The 17967-nt window shown below is 56.4% G+C and overlaps 4 protein-coding genes across 4 annotated transcripts; all 4 read left to right on the top strand.

The window, feature by feature from the left end:
• Positions 1–1511: 1511 nt before the first annotated feature.
• LOC138355055 (platelet binding protein GspB-like) lies at positions 1512–8227 on the top strand. Its single transcript, XM_069309769.1, has 7 exons — positions 1512–2208; positions 2299–2588; positions 3167–3822; positions 4705–5481; positions 5524–6252; positions 6295–7181; positions 7317–8227. Exons 1-7 carry the CDS (start codon positions 1512–1514, stop codon positions 8225–8227), a joined length of 4947 nt encoding a protein of 1648 aa, XP_069165870.1.
• A 296-nt stretch (positions 8228–8523) lies between these two features.
• Positions 8524–9048, top strand: LOC138355054 (ras-interacting protein RIP3-like). The gene has a single exon (XM_069309768.1). The coding sequence runs from the start codon at positions 8524–8526 to the stop codon at positions 9046–9048; it is 525 nt and encodes a 174-aa protein (XP_069165869.1).
• Positions 9049–9071: 23 nt separating this feature from the next.
• Positions 9072–12781, top strand: LOC138355053 (ice-structuring glycoprotein-like). Its single transcript, XM_069309767.1, has 4 exons — positions 9072–9251; positions 9455–10174; positions 10535–11772; positions 11899–12781. Exons 1-4 carry the CDS (start codon positions 9072–9074, stop codon positions 12779–12781), a joined length of 3021 nt encoding a protein of 1006 aa, XP_069165868.1.
• An 839-nt stretch (positions 12782–13620) lies between these two features.
• On the top strand, positions 13621–17661 carry LOC138355052 (osteocalcin 2-like). Its single transcript, XM_069309766.1, has 3 exons — positions 13621–13803; positions 13898–14353; positions 17539–17661. The coding sequence occupies exons 1-3, from the start codon at positions 13621–13623 to the stop codon at positions 17659–17661; spliced, it is 762 nt and encodes a 253-aa protein (XP_069165867.1).
• Positions 17662–17967: the final 306 nt, after the last annotated feature.

The following is a 17967-nucleotide window of genomic DNA, read 5'->3' as shown; positions in this document are numbered from 1 at the left end:
AGTGCAGCACCAGCAGCGAATGCAGCACCAGCATTAAGTGCAACCAGCAGCAAGTGCAGCCAGCAGCAAGTGCAGCCAGCAGTGAGTGCAGCACCAGCAGCGAGTGCCGCACCAGCAGCAAGTGCAGCCATCAGCAAGTGCAGCACCAGCAGCAAGGGCAGCCAGCAGCAAGTGCAGCACCAGCAGGAAGTGCAGCACCAGCAGCAAGTGAAGCCAGCAGCGAGTGCAGCACCAGCAGCGAGTGCAGCACCAGCAGCAAGACCAACACCAGCAGTGAGTGCAACACCAGCAGCGAGTGCAGCACCAGCAGCGAGTGCAGCACCAGCAGCAAGACCAACACCAGCTGTGAGTGCAACACCAGCAGCAAGACCAACACCAGCAGCGAATGCAACATCAGCAGCGAGTGCAGCAGAAGCAGCGAGTGCAGCACCAGCAGCGAGTGCAGCACCAGCAGCGAGTGCAGCACCACCAGCGAGTGCAGCACCAGCAGCAAGTGCAGGACCAGCAGCGAGTGCAGCACCACCAGCGACTGCAACACCAGCAGCAAGTGCAGCACCAGCATCGAGTGCAGAACCAGCAACAAGTGATGCACCAGAAGCAAGTGCATCACCAGCAGCGAGTGCAGCACCACCAGTGAGTAGCGAGTGCAGCACCACCAGCGAGTGCAGTACCACCAGCGAGTGCAGCTCCAGCAGCAAGTGCAGCACCAGTAGCAAGTGCAGCACCAGCAGCGAGTGCAGCACCAGCAGCGAGTGAAGCACCAGCAGCGAGTGCAGCACCAGTAGCGAGTTCAGCACCAGCAGCAAGAGCAGCACCAGCAGCGAATGCAACACCAGCAGCGAGTGCAACACCAGCAGCGAGTGCAACACCAGCAGCGAGTGCAGCACCAGCAGCGAGTGCAGCACCAGCAGCGAGTGCAACACCAGCAGCGAGTGCAGCAGAAGTAGCGAGTGCAGCACCAGCAGCGAGTGCAACACCAGCAGCGAGTGCAGCACCAGCAGCGAGTCCAGCACCAGCAGCACCAGCAGCTAGTGCAGCACCAGCAGGGAGTGCAGCACCAACAGCGAGTGCAACACCAGCAGCGAGTGCAGCAGAAGCAGCGAGTGCAGCACCACCAGCGATTGCAACACCAGCAGCGAATGCAGCACCAGCAGCGTGTGCAACACCAGCAGCGAGTGCAGCACCAGCAGCGAGTCCAGCACCAGCAGCACCAGCAGCTAGTGCAGCACCAGCAGGGAGTGCAGCACCAACAGCGAGTGCAACACCAGCAGCGAGTGCAGCAGAAGCAGCGAGTGCAGCACCACCAGCGATTGCAACACCAGCAGCGAATGCAGCACCAGCAGCGTGTGCAACACCAGCAGTGAGTGCAGCACCAGCAGCGAGTGCAGCACCAGCAGCGAGTGCAACACCAGCAGCGAGTGCAGCACCAGCAGCGAGTGCAGCACCAGCAGTGAGTGCAACACCAGCAGCAAGTGCAGCACCAGCATCGAGTGCAGAACCAGTAGCAAGCGATGCACCAGAAGCAAGTGCATCACCAGCAGCAAGTGCAGCACCAGCAGCGAGTGCAGCACCAGCAGCAAGTGCAGCACCAGCAGCGGGTGCAGCAGCGAGTGCAACACCAGCAACAAGTGCAGCACCAGCAGCAAGTGCAGCACCAGCAGGGAGTGCAGCACCAGCAGCGAATGCAGCACCAGCAGCAAGTGCATCACCAGAAGCAAGTGCAGCACCAGCATCGAGTGCAGCACCAGCATCGAGTGCAGCACCAGCAGCAAGTGCAGCACCAGAAGCAAGTGCATCACCAGCAGCAAGTGCAGCTCCAGCAGCGAGTGCAGCACAAGCAGCAAGTGCAGCACCAGCAGCGGGTGCAGCACCAGCAGCGAATGCAGCACCAGCAGCGAGTGCAGCACCAGCAGAAAGTGCATCGATCACCAGCAGCAAGTGCAGCACCAGCATCGAGTGCAGCACCAGCAGCAAGTGCAGCACCAGAAGCAAGTGCAGCTCCAGCAGCGAGTGCAGCACCAGCAGCATGTGCATTACCAGCAGCAAGTGCAGCACCAGCAACGAGTGCAGCACCAGCAGCAAGTGCATCACCAGCAGCAAGGGCAGCTCCAGCAGCGAGTGCAGCACCAGCAGCGGGTGCAGCACCATCAGCTGGTGCAGCACTAGCAGCGAGTGCAACACGATCAGCGAGTGCAGCACCATCAGCGAGTGCAGCACCAGCAACGAGTACAGCACCAGCAGCGAGTACACATTAGGAGCAAGTGGTGCACCAGAATCAAGTGCAGCACCAACACCAAGTGCAGCACCAGCAGCAAGTGCAGCACCAGCAGCAAGTGCAGCACCAGCAGCGAGTGCAGCCAGCAGCGAGTGCAGCCAGCAGCGAGTGCAGCACCAGCAGCGAGGGCAGCACCAGCAGCAAGTGCAGCCAGCAGCAAGTGCAGCCAGCAGCAAGTGCAGCCAGCAATGAGTGCAGCACCAGCAGCAAGAGCAATACCAGCAGCGAGTGCAGCACCAGCAGCGAGTGCAGCACAGCAGCAAGTGCAGCAAGCAGCAAGTGCAGCACCAGCAGCAAATGCAGCCAGCAGCAAGTAAAGCACCAGCAGCAAGTGCAGCACCAGCAGCAAGTGCAGCCAGCAGCAAGTGCAGCACCAGCAGCAAGTGCAGCACCAGCAGCAAGTGAAGCCAGCAGCGAGTGCAGCACCAGCAGCAAGAGCAACACCAGCAGCAAGTGCAGCACCAGCCGCGAATGCAACACCAGCAGCGAGTGCAGCACCAGCAGCGAGTGCAGCACCAGCAGCGAGTGCAACACCAGCAGCGAGTGCAACACCAGCAGGGAGTGCAACACCTGCAGCACCAGCAGCGAGTGCAGCACCAGCAGCGAGTGCAGCACCAGCAGCGAGTGCAGCACCAGCAGCGAGTGCAGCACCAGCAGCGAGTGCAGCACCAGCAGCGAGTGCAGCACCAGCAGCGAGTGCAGCACCAGCAGCGAGTGCAGCACCTGCAGCGAGTGCAGCACCAGCAGCGAGTGCAACACCAGCAGCGTGTGCAACACCAGCAGCGAGTGCAGCACCAGCAGCGAGTGCAGCACCAGCAGCGAGTGCAGCACCTGCAGCGAGTGCAGCACCAGCAGCGAGTGCAACACCAGCAGCGTGTGCAACACCAGCAGCGAGTGCAGCACCAGCAGCGAGTGCCACACCAGCAGCGAGTACAGCACCAGCAGCGAGTGCAGCATCAGCAGCGAGTGCAGCACCAGGAGCAAGTGCCACACCAGCAACAAGTGGAGCACCAGCAGCAAGTGCAGCACCAGAAGCAAGTGCAGTACCAGCACCAGAAGCAAGTGCTGTACCAGCACCAAGAACATCACCAGCAACGAGTGCAGCACCAGCAAGTACATCACCAGCAGCAAGTGCAGCTCCAGAAGCGAGTGCAGCACCAGCAGCAAGTGCAGCTCCAGCAGCGAGTGCAGCACCAGCAGCAAGTGCAGCACCAGCACCGGGTGCAGCACCATCAGCTGGTGCAGCGAGTGCAGCACCATCAGCTGGTGCAGCGAGTGCAGCACCATCAGCTGGTGCAGCGAGTGCAGCACCATCAGCGAGTGCAGCACCAGCAACGAGTAAAGCACCATCAGCTGGTGCAGCGAGTGCAGCACCATCAGCTGGTGCAGCGAGTGCAGCACCAGCAACGAGTAAAGCACCAGCAGCAAGTACACATTAGGAGCAAGTGGTGCACCAGAATCAAGTGCAACACTAACAGCAAGTGTAGCACCAGCAGCAAGTGCAGCACCAGCAGCAAGTGCAGCCAGCAGCAAGTGCAGCACCAGTAGTGAGTGCAGCACCAGCAGCGAATGCAGCACCAGCATTAAGTGCAACCAGCAGCAAGTGCAGCCATCAGCAAGTGCAGCACCAGCAGCAAGGGCAGCCAGCAGCAAGTGCAGCACCAGCAGGAAGTGCAGCACCAGCAGCAAGTGAAGCCAGCAGCGAGTGCAGCACCAGCAGCGAGTGCAGCACCAGCAGCGAGTGCAGCACCAGCAGCAAGACCAACACCAGCAGTGAGTGCAACACCAGCAGCGAGTGCAGCACCAGCAGCGAGTGCAGCACCAGCAGCGAGTGCAGCACCAGCAGCAAGACCAACACCAGCTGTGAGTGCAACACCAGCAGCAAGACCAACACCAGCAGCGAACGCAACATCAGCAGCGAGTGCAGCAGAAGCAGCGAGTGCAGCACCAGCAGCGAGTGCAGCACCAGCAGCGAGTGCAGCACCACCAGCGAGTGCAGCACCAGCAGCGAGTGCAGGACCAGCAGCGAGTGCAGCACCACCAGCGACTGCAGCACCAGCAGCAAGTGCAGCACCAGCATCGAGTGCAGAACCAGCAACAAGTGATGCACCAGAAGCAAGTGCATCACCAGCAGCGAGTGCAGCACCACCAGTGAGAAGCGAGTGCAGCACCACCCGCGAGTGCAGTACCACCAGCGAGTGCAGCTCCAGCAGCAAGTGCAGCACCAGTAACGAGTGCAGCACCAGCAGCGAGTGCAGCACCAGCAGCGAGTGCAACACCAGCAGCAAATGCAGCACCAGCAGCGAGCGCAAAACTAGCAGCGAGTGCAGCACCAGCAGCGAGTGTAGCACCAGCAGCGAGTGCAGCACCAGCAGCGAGTGTAGCACCAGCAGCGAGTGCAGCACCAGCAGCGAGTGCAACACCAGCAGCGAGTGCAACACCAGCAGCGAGTGCAGAACCAGCAGCGAGTGCAACACCAGCAGCAAGTGCAGAACCAGCAGCAAGCGATGCACCAGAAGCAAGTGCATCACCAGCAGCAAGTGCAGCACCAGCAGCACGTGCAGCACCAGCAGTGGGTGCAGCAGCGAGTGCAACACCAGCAACAAGTGCAGCACCAGTAGCAAGTGCAGCACCAGCAGTGGGTGCAGCAGCGAGTGCAACACCAGCAGCAAGTGCAGCACCAGCAGCAAGTGCATCACCAGCAGTGGGTGCAGCAGCGAGTGCAACACCAGCAACAAGTGCAGGACCAGCAGCAAGTGCAGCACCAGCAGGGAGTGCAGCACCAGCAGCGAATGCAGCACCAGCAGCAAGTGCATCACCAGGAGCAAGTGCAGCTCCAGCAGCGAGTGCAGCACAAGCAGCAAGTGCAGCACCAGCAGCGGGTGCAGCACCAGCAGCGAGTGCAGAACCAGCAGCGAATGCAGCACCAGCAGCAAGTGCATCACCAGCAGCAAGTGCAGCTCCAGCAGCGAGTGCAGCACCAGCAGCAAGTGCATTACCAGCATCAAGTGCAGCACCAGTATCGAGTGCAGCACCAGCAGCAAGGGCAGCTCCAGCAGCGAGTGCAGCACCCGCAGCAAGTGCATTACCAGCATCAAGTGCAGCACCAGCATCGAGTGCAGCACCAGCAGCAAGGGCAGCTCCAGCAGCGAGTGCAGCACCAGCAGCAAGGGCAGCACCAGCAGCGAGTGCAGCACCAGCAGCAAGTGAAGCACCAGCAGCGGGTGCAGCACCATCATCTGGTGCAGCACCAGCAGCGAGTGCAACACGATCAGCGAGTGCAGCACCATCAGCGAGTGCAGCACCAGCAACGAGTACAGCACCAGCAGCGAGTACACATTAGGAGCAAGTGGTGCACCAGAATCAAGTGCAGCACCAGCAGCAAGTGCAGCACCAGCAGCGAGTGCAGCCAGCAGGAAGTGCAGCACCAGCAGCGAGTGCAGCACAGCAGCAAGTGCAGCCAGCAGCAAGTGCAGCACCAGCAGCAAGTGCAGCCAGCAGCAAGTGCAGCACCAGCAGCAAGTGAAGCCAGCAGCAAGTGGAGCACCAGCAGTATGTGCAGCACCAGCAGCAAGTGAAGCCAGCAGCGAGTGCAGCACCAGCAGCAAGAGCAACACCAGCAGCAAGTGCAGCACCAGCCGCGAATGCAACACCAGCAGCGAGTGCAGCACCAGCAGCGAGTGCAGCACCACCAGCGAGTGCAACACCAGCAGCGAGTGCAACAACAGCAGCGAGTGCAACACCAGCAGGGAGTGCAACACCAGCAGCACCAGCAGCGAGTGCAACACCAGCAGCGAGTGCAGCACCAGCAGCGAGTGCAGCACCAGCAGCGAATGCCACACCAGCAACAAGTGGAGCACCAGCAGCAAGTGCAGCACCAGCAGCAAGTGCAGTATCAGCAGCAAGAACATCACCAGCAACGAGTGCAGCACCAGCAGCGAGTGCATCACCAGCAGCGAGTGCAACACCAGCAGCGAGTGCAGCACCAGCAGCGAGTGCAGCACCAGCATCGAGTGCAGCACCAGCAGCAAGTGCCACACCAGCAACAAGTGCAGCACCAGCAGCAACTGCAGCACCAGCAGCAAGAACATCACCAGCAACGAGTGCAGCACCAGCAAGTGCAGCACCAGCAGCAAATGCAGCACCAGCAGCGAGTGCAGCGCCAGCAGCGGGTGCAGCACCATCAGCTGGTGCAGCACCAGCAGCGAGTTCAGCACCATTAGCGAGTGCAGCACCATCAGCGAGTGCAGCACCAGCAACGAGTACAGCATCAGCAGCGAGTACACATTAGGAGCAAGTGGTGTACCAGAATCAAGTGCGGCACCAACACCGCGTGCAGCTCCAGCAGCAAGTGCAGCACCAGGAGCGAGTGCAGCCAGCAGCAAGTGCAGCACCAGCAGCGAGTGCAGCACCAGCAGCAAGAGCAATACCAGCAGCGAGTGCAGCACCAGCATTAAGTGCAGCCAGCAGCAAGTGCAGAGAGTGCAGCCAGCAGTGAGTGCAGCACCAGCAGCGAGTGCAGCACCAGCAGCGAGTGCAACTCCAGCAGCGAGTGCAGCACCAGCAGCGAAGGCAACACCAGCAGCAAGTGCAGCACCAGCATCGAGTGCAGCACCAGCAGCAAGTGATGCATCAGAAGCAAGTGCATCACCAGCAGCAAGTGCAGCTCCAGCAGCGAGTGCAGCACCAGCAGCAAGTGCAGCACCAGCAGCGGGTGCAGCAGCGAGTGCAACACCAGCAACAAGTGCAGCACCAGCAGCAAGTGCAGCACCAGCAGGGAGTGCAGCACCAGCAGCGAGTGCAGCACCAGCAGCAAGTGCATCACGAGGAGCAAGTGCAGCACCAGCATCGAGTGCTGCACCAGCAGCAAGTGCAGTACCAGCAGCGAGTGCAGCACCAGCAGCGAGTGCAGCACCAGCAGCGAGTGCAGCACCTGCAGCGAGTGCAGCACCAGCAGCAAGTGCAGCCAGCAGCAAGTGCAGCCAGCAGCAAGTGCAGCCAGCAGCGAGTGCAGCAGTAGCAGCAAGAGCAATACCAGCAGCGAGTGCAGCACCAGCAGCGAGTGCAGCACCAGCAGCAAGTGCAGCCAGCAGGAAGAGAATCCAGCAGCAAGTGCAGCACCAGCAGCAAGTGCAGCACCAGCAGCAAGTGAAGCCAGCAGTGAGTGCAGCACCAGCAGCAAGAGCAACACCAGCAGCAAGTGCAGCACCAGCCGCGAATGCAACACCAGCAGCGAGTGCAGCACCAGCAGCGAGTGCAGCACCAGCAGCGAGTGCAGCACCAGCAGCGAGTGCAAAACCAGCGGCGAGTGCTGCACCAGTAGCCAGTGCAGCACCAGCAGCGAAAGCCACACTAGCAACAAGTGCATGGAGCACCAGCAGCAAGTGCAGCAATGGCAGCAAGTGCAGTACCAGCAGCAAGAACATCACCAGCAAGTGCTGCACTAGCATCAAGTGCAGCACTAGCGGCGAGTGCAGCACCAGCAGCGAGTGCAGCACCATCAGCTGGTGCAGCACCAGCAGCGAGTGCAGCACCATCAGCGAGTGCAGCACCATCAGCGAGTGCAGCACCAGCAACAAGTACAGCACCAGCAGCGAGTACACATTAAAAGCAAGTGGTGCTCCAGAATCAAGTGCGGCACCAACAGCGAGTGCAGCACCAGCAGCAAGTGCAGCACCAGCAGCGAGTGCAGCCAGCAGCAAGTGCAGCACCAGAAGCGAGTGCAGCACCAGTTGCGAGTGCAGCACCAGCAGCGAGTGCAGCCAGCAGCAAGTGCAGCCAGCAGTGAGTGCAGCACCAGCAGCTAGAGCAATACCAGCAGCGAGTGCAGCACCAGCAGCAAGAGCAATTCCAGCAGCGAGTGCAGCACCAGCAGCAAGTGCAGCCAGCAGTAAGTGCAGCACCAGCAGCAAGTGCAGCACCAGCAGCAAGTGCAGCACCAGCAGCAAGTGAAGCCAGCAGCGAGTGTCACACCAGCAACAAGTGGAGCACCAGCAGCAAGTGCAGCATCAGCAGCAAGTGCAGTACCATCAGCAAGAACATCACCAGCAACGAGTGCAGCACTAGCAAGTGCAGCACCAGCAGCAAGTGCATCACCAGCAGCAAGTGCAGCACCAGCAGCGAGTGTAGCACCAGCAGCAAGTGCAGCACCAGCAGCGAGTGCAACACCAGCAGCGAGTGCAACACCAGCAACAAGTGCAGCACCAGCAGCAAGTGCAGCACCAGCAGCGAGTGCAGCACCAGCAGCTATGCAGCACCAACAGTGGGTGCAGCACCATCAGCTGGTGCAGCACCAGCAGCGAGCGCAGCACCATCAGCGAGTGCAGCACCAGCATCACCAGCAAAGAGTTCAGCACCAGCAATTAAGTGCATCACCAGCAGCAAGTGCATCACCAGCAGCAAGTGCATCACCAGCAGCAAGTGCAGCACCAGCAGCGAGTGCAGCACCAGCAGCAATGCAGTTCCAACAGTGGGTGCAGCACCATCAGCTGGTGCAGCACCAGAAGCGAGTGCAGCACCATCAGCGAGTGCAGTACCAGCAACGAGTACAGCACCAGCAGCGAGTCCACATTAAGAGCAAGTGTAGCACCAGAATCAAGTGCGGCACCAGCAGTGAGTGCAGCACCAGCAGTAAGAGAAGCACCAGCAGCGAGTGCAGCACCAGCAGTGAGTACAGCATTAGAAGCAAGTGCAGCACCAGAAACCAGTGCAGCACCAGCAGTGAGTGCAGCATCAGCAGTGAGTACAGTACCAGCAGCGAAATCACTACCTGAAGCGATTGCAGCGCAAGCAGCAAATGAAGCACCAGCAGCGAGTGCAGCATCAGCAGCGAATGCAGCATCAGCAGCGAGTGCAGCACCAGCAGCAAATGCAGCACCAGCAGCAAGTGCAGCACCAGCAGCAAATGCAGCACCAGCAGCAAGTGGACGACGAGCAACTAGTAGAGCACAAGCAGCAAGTGCAGCACCAGAAGGAAGTGCAGCACAGCATAGTGTACAGCAGCGAGTGCAGCACAAACAGCGGCTGAAGCACCAGAAGCGAGTGCAGCACCAGCAGCGAGTGTAGCATCAGCAGAGAGTGCAGCTCCAGCAGCAACGGCAGTACCAGCAGCACGTGCAGCACCAGCAGTGAGTGAAGCACTACGAGAGAGCGAAATACCAGCAGCAAGTACATCACTAGCAGCGGGTGCGGCACCAGCAGCGGGTGCAGCACCAGCAGCAGGTGCAGCACCAGCAGCGGGGGGGAAGCACCAGCAGCGAGTGCCACACCAGCAACAAGTGGAGCACCAGCAGCAAGTGCAGCACCAGCAGCAAGTGCAGTACCAGCAGCAAAAACATCACCAGCAGCAAGTGGTGCAGCACCAGTAGCGAGTGCAGCACCAGCAGCGGGTGCAGTACCATCAGCGAGTGCAGCACCAGCAGCGAGTGCAGCGCCATCAGCGAGTGCAGCACCAGCAGCGAGTACACATTAGGAGCAAGTGGTGCACCAGAATCAAGTGCGGCACTAACAGCGAGTGCAGCACCAGCAGGAAGTGTAGCACCAGCAGAGAGTGCAGCCAGCAGCAAGTGCAGCACCAGCAGCAAGAGCAATACCAGCAGCGAGTGCAGCACCAGCAGCGAGTGCAGCACCAGCAGCAAGTGCAGCCAGCAGCAAGTGCAGCACGAGCAGCAAGTGCAGCCAGCAGCAAGTTCAGCACCAGCATCAAGTGCAGCACCAGCAGCAAGTGAAGCCCGCAGCGAGTGCAGCACCAGCAGCAAGTGCAGCCAGCAGCAAGTCCAGCACCAGCAGCAAGAGCAACACCAGCAGGAAGTGCAGCACCAGCCGCGAATGCAACACCAGCAGCGAGTGCAGCACCAGCAGCGAGTGCAACACCAGCAGCGAGTGCAACACCAGCAGCACGTGCAGCACCAGCAGCGAGTGCAGCACCAGCAGCGAGTGCAACACCAGCAGCGAGTGCAGTACCAGCAGCGAGTGCAACACCAGCAGCGAGTGCAACACCAGCAGCACCAGCAGCGAGTGCAGCACCAGCAGCGAGTGCCGCACCAGCAGCGAGTGCAGTACCAGTAGCAAGAACATCACCAGCAACGAGTGCAGCACCAGCAAGTGCAGCACCAGCAGTAAGTGCAGCACCAGCAGCGAGTGCAACACCAGCAGCGAGTGCAAAACCAGCAACAAGTGCAGCACCAGCAGCAAGTGCAGCACCAGCAGCAAGTGCAGCATTAGCAGCAAGAGCATCACCAGCAACGAGTTCAGCACCAGCAAGTGCAGCACCAGCAGCAAGTGCAGTACCAGCAGCAAGAACATCACCAGCAACGAGTGCAGCACCAGCAAGTGCAGCACCAGCAGCGAGTGCAGCACCATCAGCGAGTGCAGCACCAGCAACGAGTACAGCATCAGCAGCGAGTACACATTAGGAGCAAGTGGTGCACCAGAATCAAGTGCGGCACCAACAGCGAGTGCAGCACCAGCAGCGAGTGCAGCACCAGCTGCGAGTGCAGCCAGCAGCAAGTGCAGCACCAGCAGCGAGTGCAGCACCAACAGCAAGTGCAGCCAGCAGCAAGTGCAGCCAGCAGTGAATGCAGCACCAGCAGCAAGAGCAATACCAGCAGCGAGTGCAGCACCAGCATTAAGTGCAGCCAGCAGCAAGTGCAGCCAGCAGTGAGTGCAGCACCAGCAGCAAGAGCAATACCAGCAGCGACTGCAGCTCCAGCAGCAAGTGCAGCAGCAGCAGCGAGTGCAACACCAGCAGCGAGTGCAGCACCAGCAGCGAGTGCAGCACCAGCAGTGAGTGCAACACCAGCAGCAAGTGCAGCACCAGCATCGAGATCAGCACCAGCAGCAAGTGATGCACCAGAAGCAAGTGCATCACCAGCAGCAAGTGCAGCTCCAGCAGTTAGTGCAGCACCAGCAGCACCAGCAGCGGGTGCAGCAGCGAGTGCAACACCAGCAACAAGTACAGCACCAGCAGCAAGTGCAGCACCAGCAGGGAGTGCAGCACCAGCAGCGAGTGCAGCACCAGCAGCAAGTGCAGCACCAGCATCGAGTGCAGCACCAGCAGCAAGTGCAGCACCAGCTTCGTGTACAGCAGCGAGTGCAGCACAAAAAGCGGCTGAAGCACCAGAAGCGAGTGCAGCACCAGCAGCGAGTGTAGCATCAGCAGAGAGTGCAGCTCCAGCAGCAACGGCAGTACCAGCAGCACGTGCAACACCAGCAGTGAGTGAAGCACTACGAGAGAGGGAAATACCAGCAGCAAGTGCATCATTAGCAGCGGGTGCGGCACCAGCAGCGGGTGCAGCACCAGCAGCAGGTGCAGCACCAGCAGCGGGGGGGAAGCACCAGCAGCGAGTGCCACACCAGCAACAAGTGGAGCACCAGCAGCAAGTGCAGCACCAGCAGCAAGTGCAACACCAGCATCGAGTGCAGCCTGCAACAAGTGCAGCACCAGCAGCGAGTGCAGCACCAACAGCAAGTGCAGCCAGCAGCAATTGCAGCCAGCAGTGAGTGCAGCACCAGCAGCAATACCAGCAGCGAGTGCAGCACCAGCAGCGAGTGCAGCACCAGCAGCAAGTGCAGCCAGCAGGAAGTGCTTCAAGCAGTAAGTGCAGCACCAGCATTAAGTGCAGCCAGCAGCAAGTGCAGCCAGCAGTGAGTGCAGCACCAGCAGCAAGAGCAATACCAGCAGCGACTGCAGCTCCAGCAGCAAGTGCAGCACCAGCAGCGAGTGCAACACCAGCAGCGAGTGCAGCACCAGCAGCGAGTGCAGCACCAGCAGTGAGTGCAACACCAGCAGCAAGTGCAGCACCAGCATCGAGTGCAGCACCAGCAGCAAGTGATGCACCAGAAGCAAGTGCATCACCAGCAGCAAGTGCAGCTCCAGCAGTGAGTGCAGCACCAGCAGCACCAGCAGCGGGTGCAGCAGCGAGTGCAACACCAGCAACAAGTACAGCACCAGCAGCAAGTGCAGCACCAGCAGGGAGTGCAGCACCAGCAGCGAGTGCAGCACCAGCAGCAAGTGCAGCACCAGCATCGAGTGCAGCACCAGCAGCAAGTGCAGCACCAGCTTCGTGTACAGCAGCGAGTGCAGCACAAAAAGCGGCTGAAGCACCAGAAGCGAGTGCAGCACCAGCAGCGAGTGTAGCATCAGCAGAGAGTGCAGCTCCAGCAGCAACGGCAGTACCAGCAGCACGTGCAGCACCAGCAGTGAGTGAAGCACTACGAGAGAGGGAAATACCAGCAGCAAGTGCATCACTAGCAGCGGGTGCGGCACCAGCAGCGGGTGCAGCACCAGCAGCAGGTGCAGCACCAGCAGCGGGGGGGAAGCACCAGCAGCGAGTGCCACACCAGCAACAAGTGGAGCACCAGCAGCAAGTGCAGCACCAGCAGCAAGTGCAGTACAAGCAGCAAGAACATCACCAGCAACGATTGCAGCACCAGCAGCAAGTGCAGCACCAGCAGCGAGTGCAGCACCAGCAGCGGGTGCAGCACCATCAGCTGGTGCAGCACTAGCAGCGAGTGCAGCGCCATCAGCGAGTGCAGCACCATCAGCGAGTGCAGCACCAGCAGCGAGTACACATTAGGAGCAAGTGGTGCACCAGAATCAAGTGCGGCACTAAGAGCGAGTGCAGCACCAGCAGCAAGTGCAACACCAGCAGCGAGTGCAGCCTGCAACAAGTGCAGCACCAGCAGCGAGTGCAGCACCAACAGCAAGTGCAGCCAGCAGCAATTGCAGCCAGCAGTGAGTGCAGCACCAGCAGCAAGAGCAATACCAGCAGCGAGTGCAGCACCAGCAGCGAGTGCAGCACCAGCAGCAAGTGCAGCCAGTGGCAAGTGCAGCACCAGCAGCAAGTGCAGCCAGCAGCAAGTGCAGCACCAGCAGCAAGTGCAGCACCAGCAGCAAGTGAAGCCAGCAGCAAGTGCAGCAGCAAGTGAAGCCAGCAGCGATTGCAGCACCAGCAGCAAGAGCAACACCAGCAGCAAGTGCAGCACCAGCCGCGAATGCAACACCAGCAGCGAGTGCAGCACCAGCAGCGAGTGCAGCACCAGCAACGAGTGCAGCACCAGCAGCGAGTGCAGCACCAGCAGCGAGTGCAACACCAGCAGCGAGTGCAACACCAGCAGCGAGTGCAACACCAGCAGCGAGTGCAGCACCAGCAGCGAGTGCAGCACCAGCAGCGAGTGCAACACCAGCAGCGAGTGCAGCACCAGCAGCGAGTGCAGCACCAGCAGCGAGTGCAGCACCAGCAGCGAGTGCAGCACCAGCAGCAAGTGCAGCACCAGCAGCCAGTGCAGCACCAGCAGCGAATGCCACACCAGCAACAAGTGGAGCACCAGCAGCAAGTGCAGCAATGGCAGCAAGTGCAGTACCAGCAGTAAGAACATCACCAGCAACGAGTGCAGCCCCAGCAAGTGCCGCACTAGCAGCAAGTGCAGCACCAGCAGCGAGTGCAGCACCAGCAGCGGGTGCAGCACCATCAGCTGGTGCAGCACCATCAGCGAGTGCAGCACCATCAGCGAGTGCAGCACCATCAGTGAGTGCAGCACCAGCAACGAGTACAGCACCAGCAGCGAGTAAAGCACCAGCAGCGAGTACACATTAGGAGCAAGTGGTGCTCCAGAATCAAGTGCGGCACCAACAGCGAGTGCAGTACCAGCAGCAAGTGCAGCACCAGCAGCGAGTGCAGCCAGCAGCAAGTGCAGCACAAGCAGCGAGTGCAGCACCAGCAGCGAGTGCAGCACCAGCAGCGAGTGCAGCCAGCAGCAAGTGCAGCCAGCAGTGAGTGCAGCACCAGCAGCAAGAGCAATACCAGCAGCGGGTGCAGCACCATCAGCTGGTGCAGCACCAGCAGCGAGTGCAGCGCCATCAGCGAGTGCAGCACCATCAGCGAGTGCAGCACCAGCAGCGAGTACACATTAGGAGCAAGTGGTGCACCAGAATCAAGTGCGGCACTAACAGCGAGTGCAGCACCAGCAGCAAGTGCAACACCAGCAGCGAGTGCAGCCAGCAGGAAGTGCAGCCAGCAGCAAGTGCAGCACCAGCAGCGAGTGCAGCACCAGCAGCAAGAGCAATACCAGCAGCGAGTGCAGCACCAGTAGCGAGTGCAGCACCAGCAGCAAGTGCAGCACCAGCAGCAAGTGCAGCACCAGCAGCAAGTGAAGCCCGCAGCGAGTGCAGCACCAGCAGCAAGTGCAGCAAGAGCAACACCAGCAGGAAGTGCAGCACCAGCCGCGAATGCAACACCAGCAGCGAGTGCAGCACCAGCAGTGAGTGCAAAACCAGCAGCGAGTGCAGCACCAGCAGCGAGTGCCACACCAGCAACAAGTGGAGCACCAGCAGCAAGTGCAGCACCAGCAGCAAGTGCCACACCAGCAACAAGTGGAGCACCAGCAGCAAGTGCAGCACCAGCAGCAAGTGCAGCATCAGCAGCAAGTGCCACACCAGCATCGAGTGCAGCACCAGCAGCAAGTGCAACAGGTGGTCCGTTCCCCCCCAGGGGTCCCCAGGGTGCACCTGAGCAACTCGTGCCCTATCTTAACCTGTTATTTTTTACTTTTTGTCTCGAGCTTTTTAAGATGAGTCTAAGGCATCAAGAAGGGGGGTCCCTACTTATGAAAGGTACAGAGGATGAATATTCAATAGATTCCAACCAAAAAATACACTGGTGAAAGGCATATAAACGTTTTTGGAGTATTTAATAGCATGAGCAAAATTCACGATTTGGCCCTGGGTGTTACCAGAGTACTACGGTATCAATTTGGGGGCCCCTACTTATGAATGGATCAGAGGGTGAATGTTCAATAGATTCTAACCAAAAAACACAGTTGAAAGCAAATATAGAAGTTTTTGGAGTACTTTAATGATGCTATGACTGAATACTATAGGGAGCCCTTGGCACAGCTCCATTTTCTGTAATGGTCAGAGGTGAGTGGAGAGAACGGGGCGCGATTTTATGACCATTCAGGAGCCGAGTAGAAAAATTATCTTTCCGTCCCGGGTCATGGGCCAATCAGGTGAAATTTTCCTTATTTGTCACGTGACATGACTTCGGCAATAGGGACCCTCTACCTATGATTACCCCAGTGGAGTCAAGCATACGAGGGGGGGGTCAAGATTCCTTACAAGGACCAAGTTGGATATTTAGGCGTAGTAAGCCTTATCTTAAATTTGCATGATACTGTGGGGTACATTGACATGAAGGGCGAATCATAGAACAGGATCTGCATGTGAGATGGGTCATATTAGGGTTTTAAAGAAGTTAAGATAGCTTTAAAGAGTCCTGTGTGCTTGATAGTGGGTAAATGTTCAGTCAATAATTCTGGTGTTTTTAATCTGAATGAGGGGTCCTAGTTTGTGTTCTAGTCGTAAAATGAGTTCCTTAGTATATTTGCTATGGAAAATGAGCTTTCAGTGCTCTATATAATTTGAAATGAGGTCAAGAAAGACATGTTTATGTGCGAGAAGAGTCAGGTTGGAAACTGTTTATTCCAGTCATCCCCCTTGGCTTTGCTCCATTTTCTGTAGCCAAAGTAAAGATTCCATTTTCTGTGGCATTCAGTTGATTACTGGTGAAAAAGGCATGCTTGCATTTGTATGGTTCTAACCTGTTTATAGATTTTATAGATATATTTGTCGGGCCTCAAATTAGATATTAATATGAAAAATAGCATCATATGTATGTCTATCTTTTGTAATAAACGTTACAAACATTAACATTACCTGTAATATTTCATAGAATACAAAAATAATGCTAAATAGTGGGGCCTCAGCCATATTGTGTTGGGTTTGACACTCCAAACATTAATTTGACACTTGAAAATATACTATGAAGGAAAGTTGAGTGGTTTAAGCAATTTAATATATATTAGGAATCTGATCCTTTTCCATATTAAATTGCATTTTAAACACCATAATAGTTCCCAGCTATTGTGGTGGGGGTCCCCAATAACTTCATGTAACGCTTAGACTGGCACTATCTGTTGCTATGAAATGCTTTTTTGCTATCATGCCTAAAAAAAATTTAAAAGTCGAATCCATCAGTTACCTTTTTTTATGTCAGTGGTGGTATATCAAGCGCAAAGGGTTTTTAGAAAATGTTAGACCTCCACCTTTCAAAAGATGAAAAGATGAATTCATTTTGGCATTACTATCATTACTTTGGAAGTTTTTAATGATAGCACATGCTTAAACAAACTCGCTCGCAAAAACAAACTCATTTTTGGGGGGGTTCAGCTTACACAAATAAACTCAGGGCTTTCACATTCGCGCAAAATACTTAGCCCCCCTAAACTTAAAACAGTTGCACAATCTTACTTAAACACATTGCTAAACTCTTATACACAAACAAAAACTCAATTTTTAACTTACACAAATAAACACAGGCTTTGCACATTCACACAAAAAAATGCTTAGTCCCCCTAGACTTTAACACTCACAATCTTACGGTGCTTTAATTGCCATAGCCTTCCAAACCTGCACTGGGTCATTAGTCATACATAGAATCAGGGAGAAAAAAATATCTGCTTCAATATATAAAAAAAAATACAACTCTTGAATAAATAGTCCAACCACTTGGGCTGGACGGTAGAGCGACGGCCTTACTTCATGCAGGTCGGCGTTCAATCCCCCGACCATCCAAGTGGTTGGGCCACCATTCCTTCCTCCCATCCTATTCCCAAATCCTTATCCTGACTCCTTCCCAGTGCTACATGGTCGTAATGGCTTGGTGCTTTCTCCTGATAGTTCCATTCCATTCCATTCTTGACTAAATAACTAGCATTAAGTTTTAAGTCAATCTAATATCCCCATCTCACGGCCCCCCAGAACTCTGCACATTCCTGCCCTCCAACAAATCCCAAAGCCTTGCAAGAGGCCACTCCAGTCACTCACGCGGCAATAGACATGTTTTCGCCCAACTATATTTATTTAAAATAATACATCAGATAGAAAGAGTTTCGCATTGCTATTATATTTACCTTATAAAGCCTCTCTATAAAAATGATATGCCACTGCATATTATGATTGTTTTATATTGAATATTGCATGAATACTTACGTGATTTCATAAAAAAATATTTTAATGAGCCAGGTTTGGAAGGCTTTGGTTTTACATAATCACTTACTTTTTTTCAATAAATAATAAAATTATTAACATTGACAAAGATTTACTCTTGATATTGTCTTTTAAGACTTTTTTATGTGCTATAAAGTTGTTGAGATTTTCAATACTTAGAGTACCAATCGTTAAAGTTTTTTTTTCCCCATCACAGAGAAAATCTTTCTTTCTCCCACATGTTTCATCATTTGCACTGGATGCAGAGCAACCTTCGTGCAAGTCCTGGCTCAGTTCCCCAACGTCCAAACTATTGGACATTGCAAATTTCACTAAATGATGCGGTATCTTAGTTGCCCCCCTCTAATTATAGAGATTTTAATTTCTAAACATTTGAGTGCCAAGAACAACTCTCATGCAGGCCCGCGTTCAGTTCCCGACGTTCAAGATTTTTGCTATAGTAAATGTCTCTAAATGAGGCCTTATCTCGCCCTGACCAACTGTTTTTGGCTCAATTGTAACCCATCCAGCCACAGTCTGCTGGATAGAAGGGCAGTGGGCCTGATAAAAAATAAAAACATACATTGTTAGATCAGCCTTTAAATGAAGCCGCATCTCGCCCTGACCAACTGTTTTTGGCTCAATT

This window comes from Procambarus clarkii, chromosome 65, assembly GCF_040958095.1.
Source record: "Procambarus clarkii isolate CNS0578487 chromosome 65, FALCON_Pclarkii_2.0, whole genome shotgun sequence".
NCBI lineage: Eukaryota > Metazoa > Arthropoda > Malacostraca > Decapoda > Cambaridae > Procambarus > Procambarus clarkii.
This window is presented reverse-complemented; position numbering and strand designations above follow the sequence as displayed.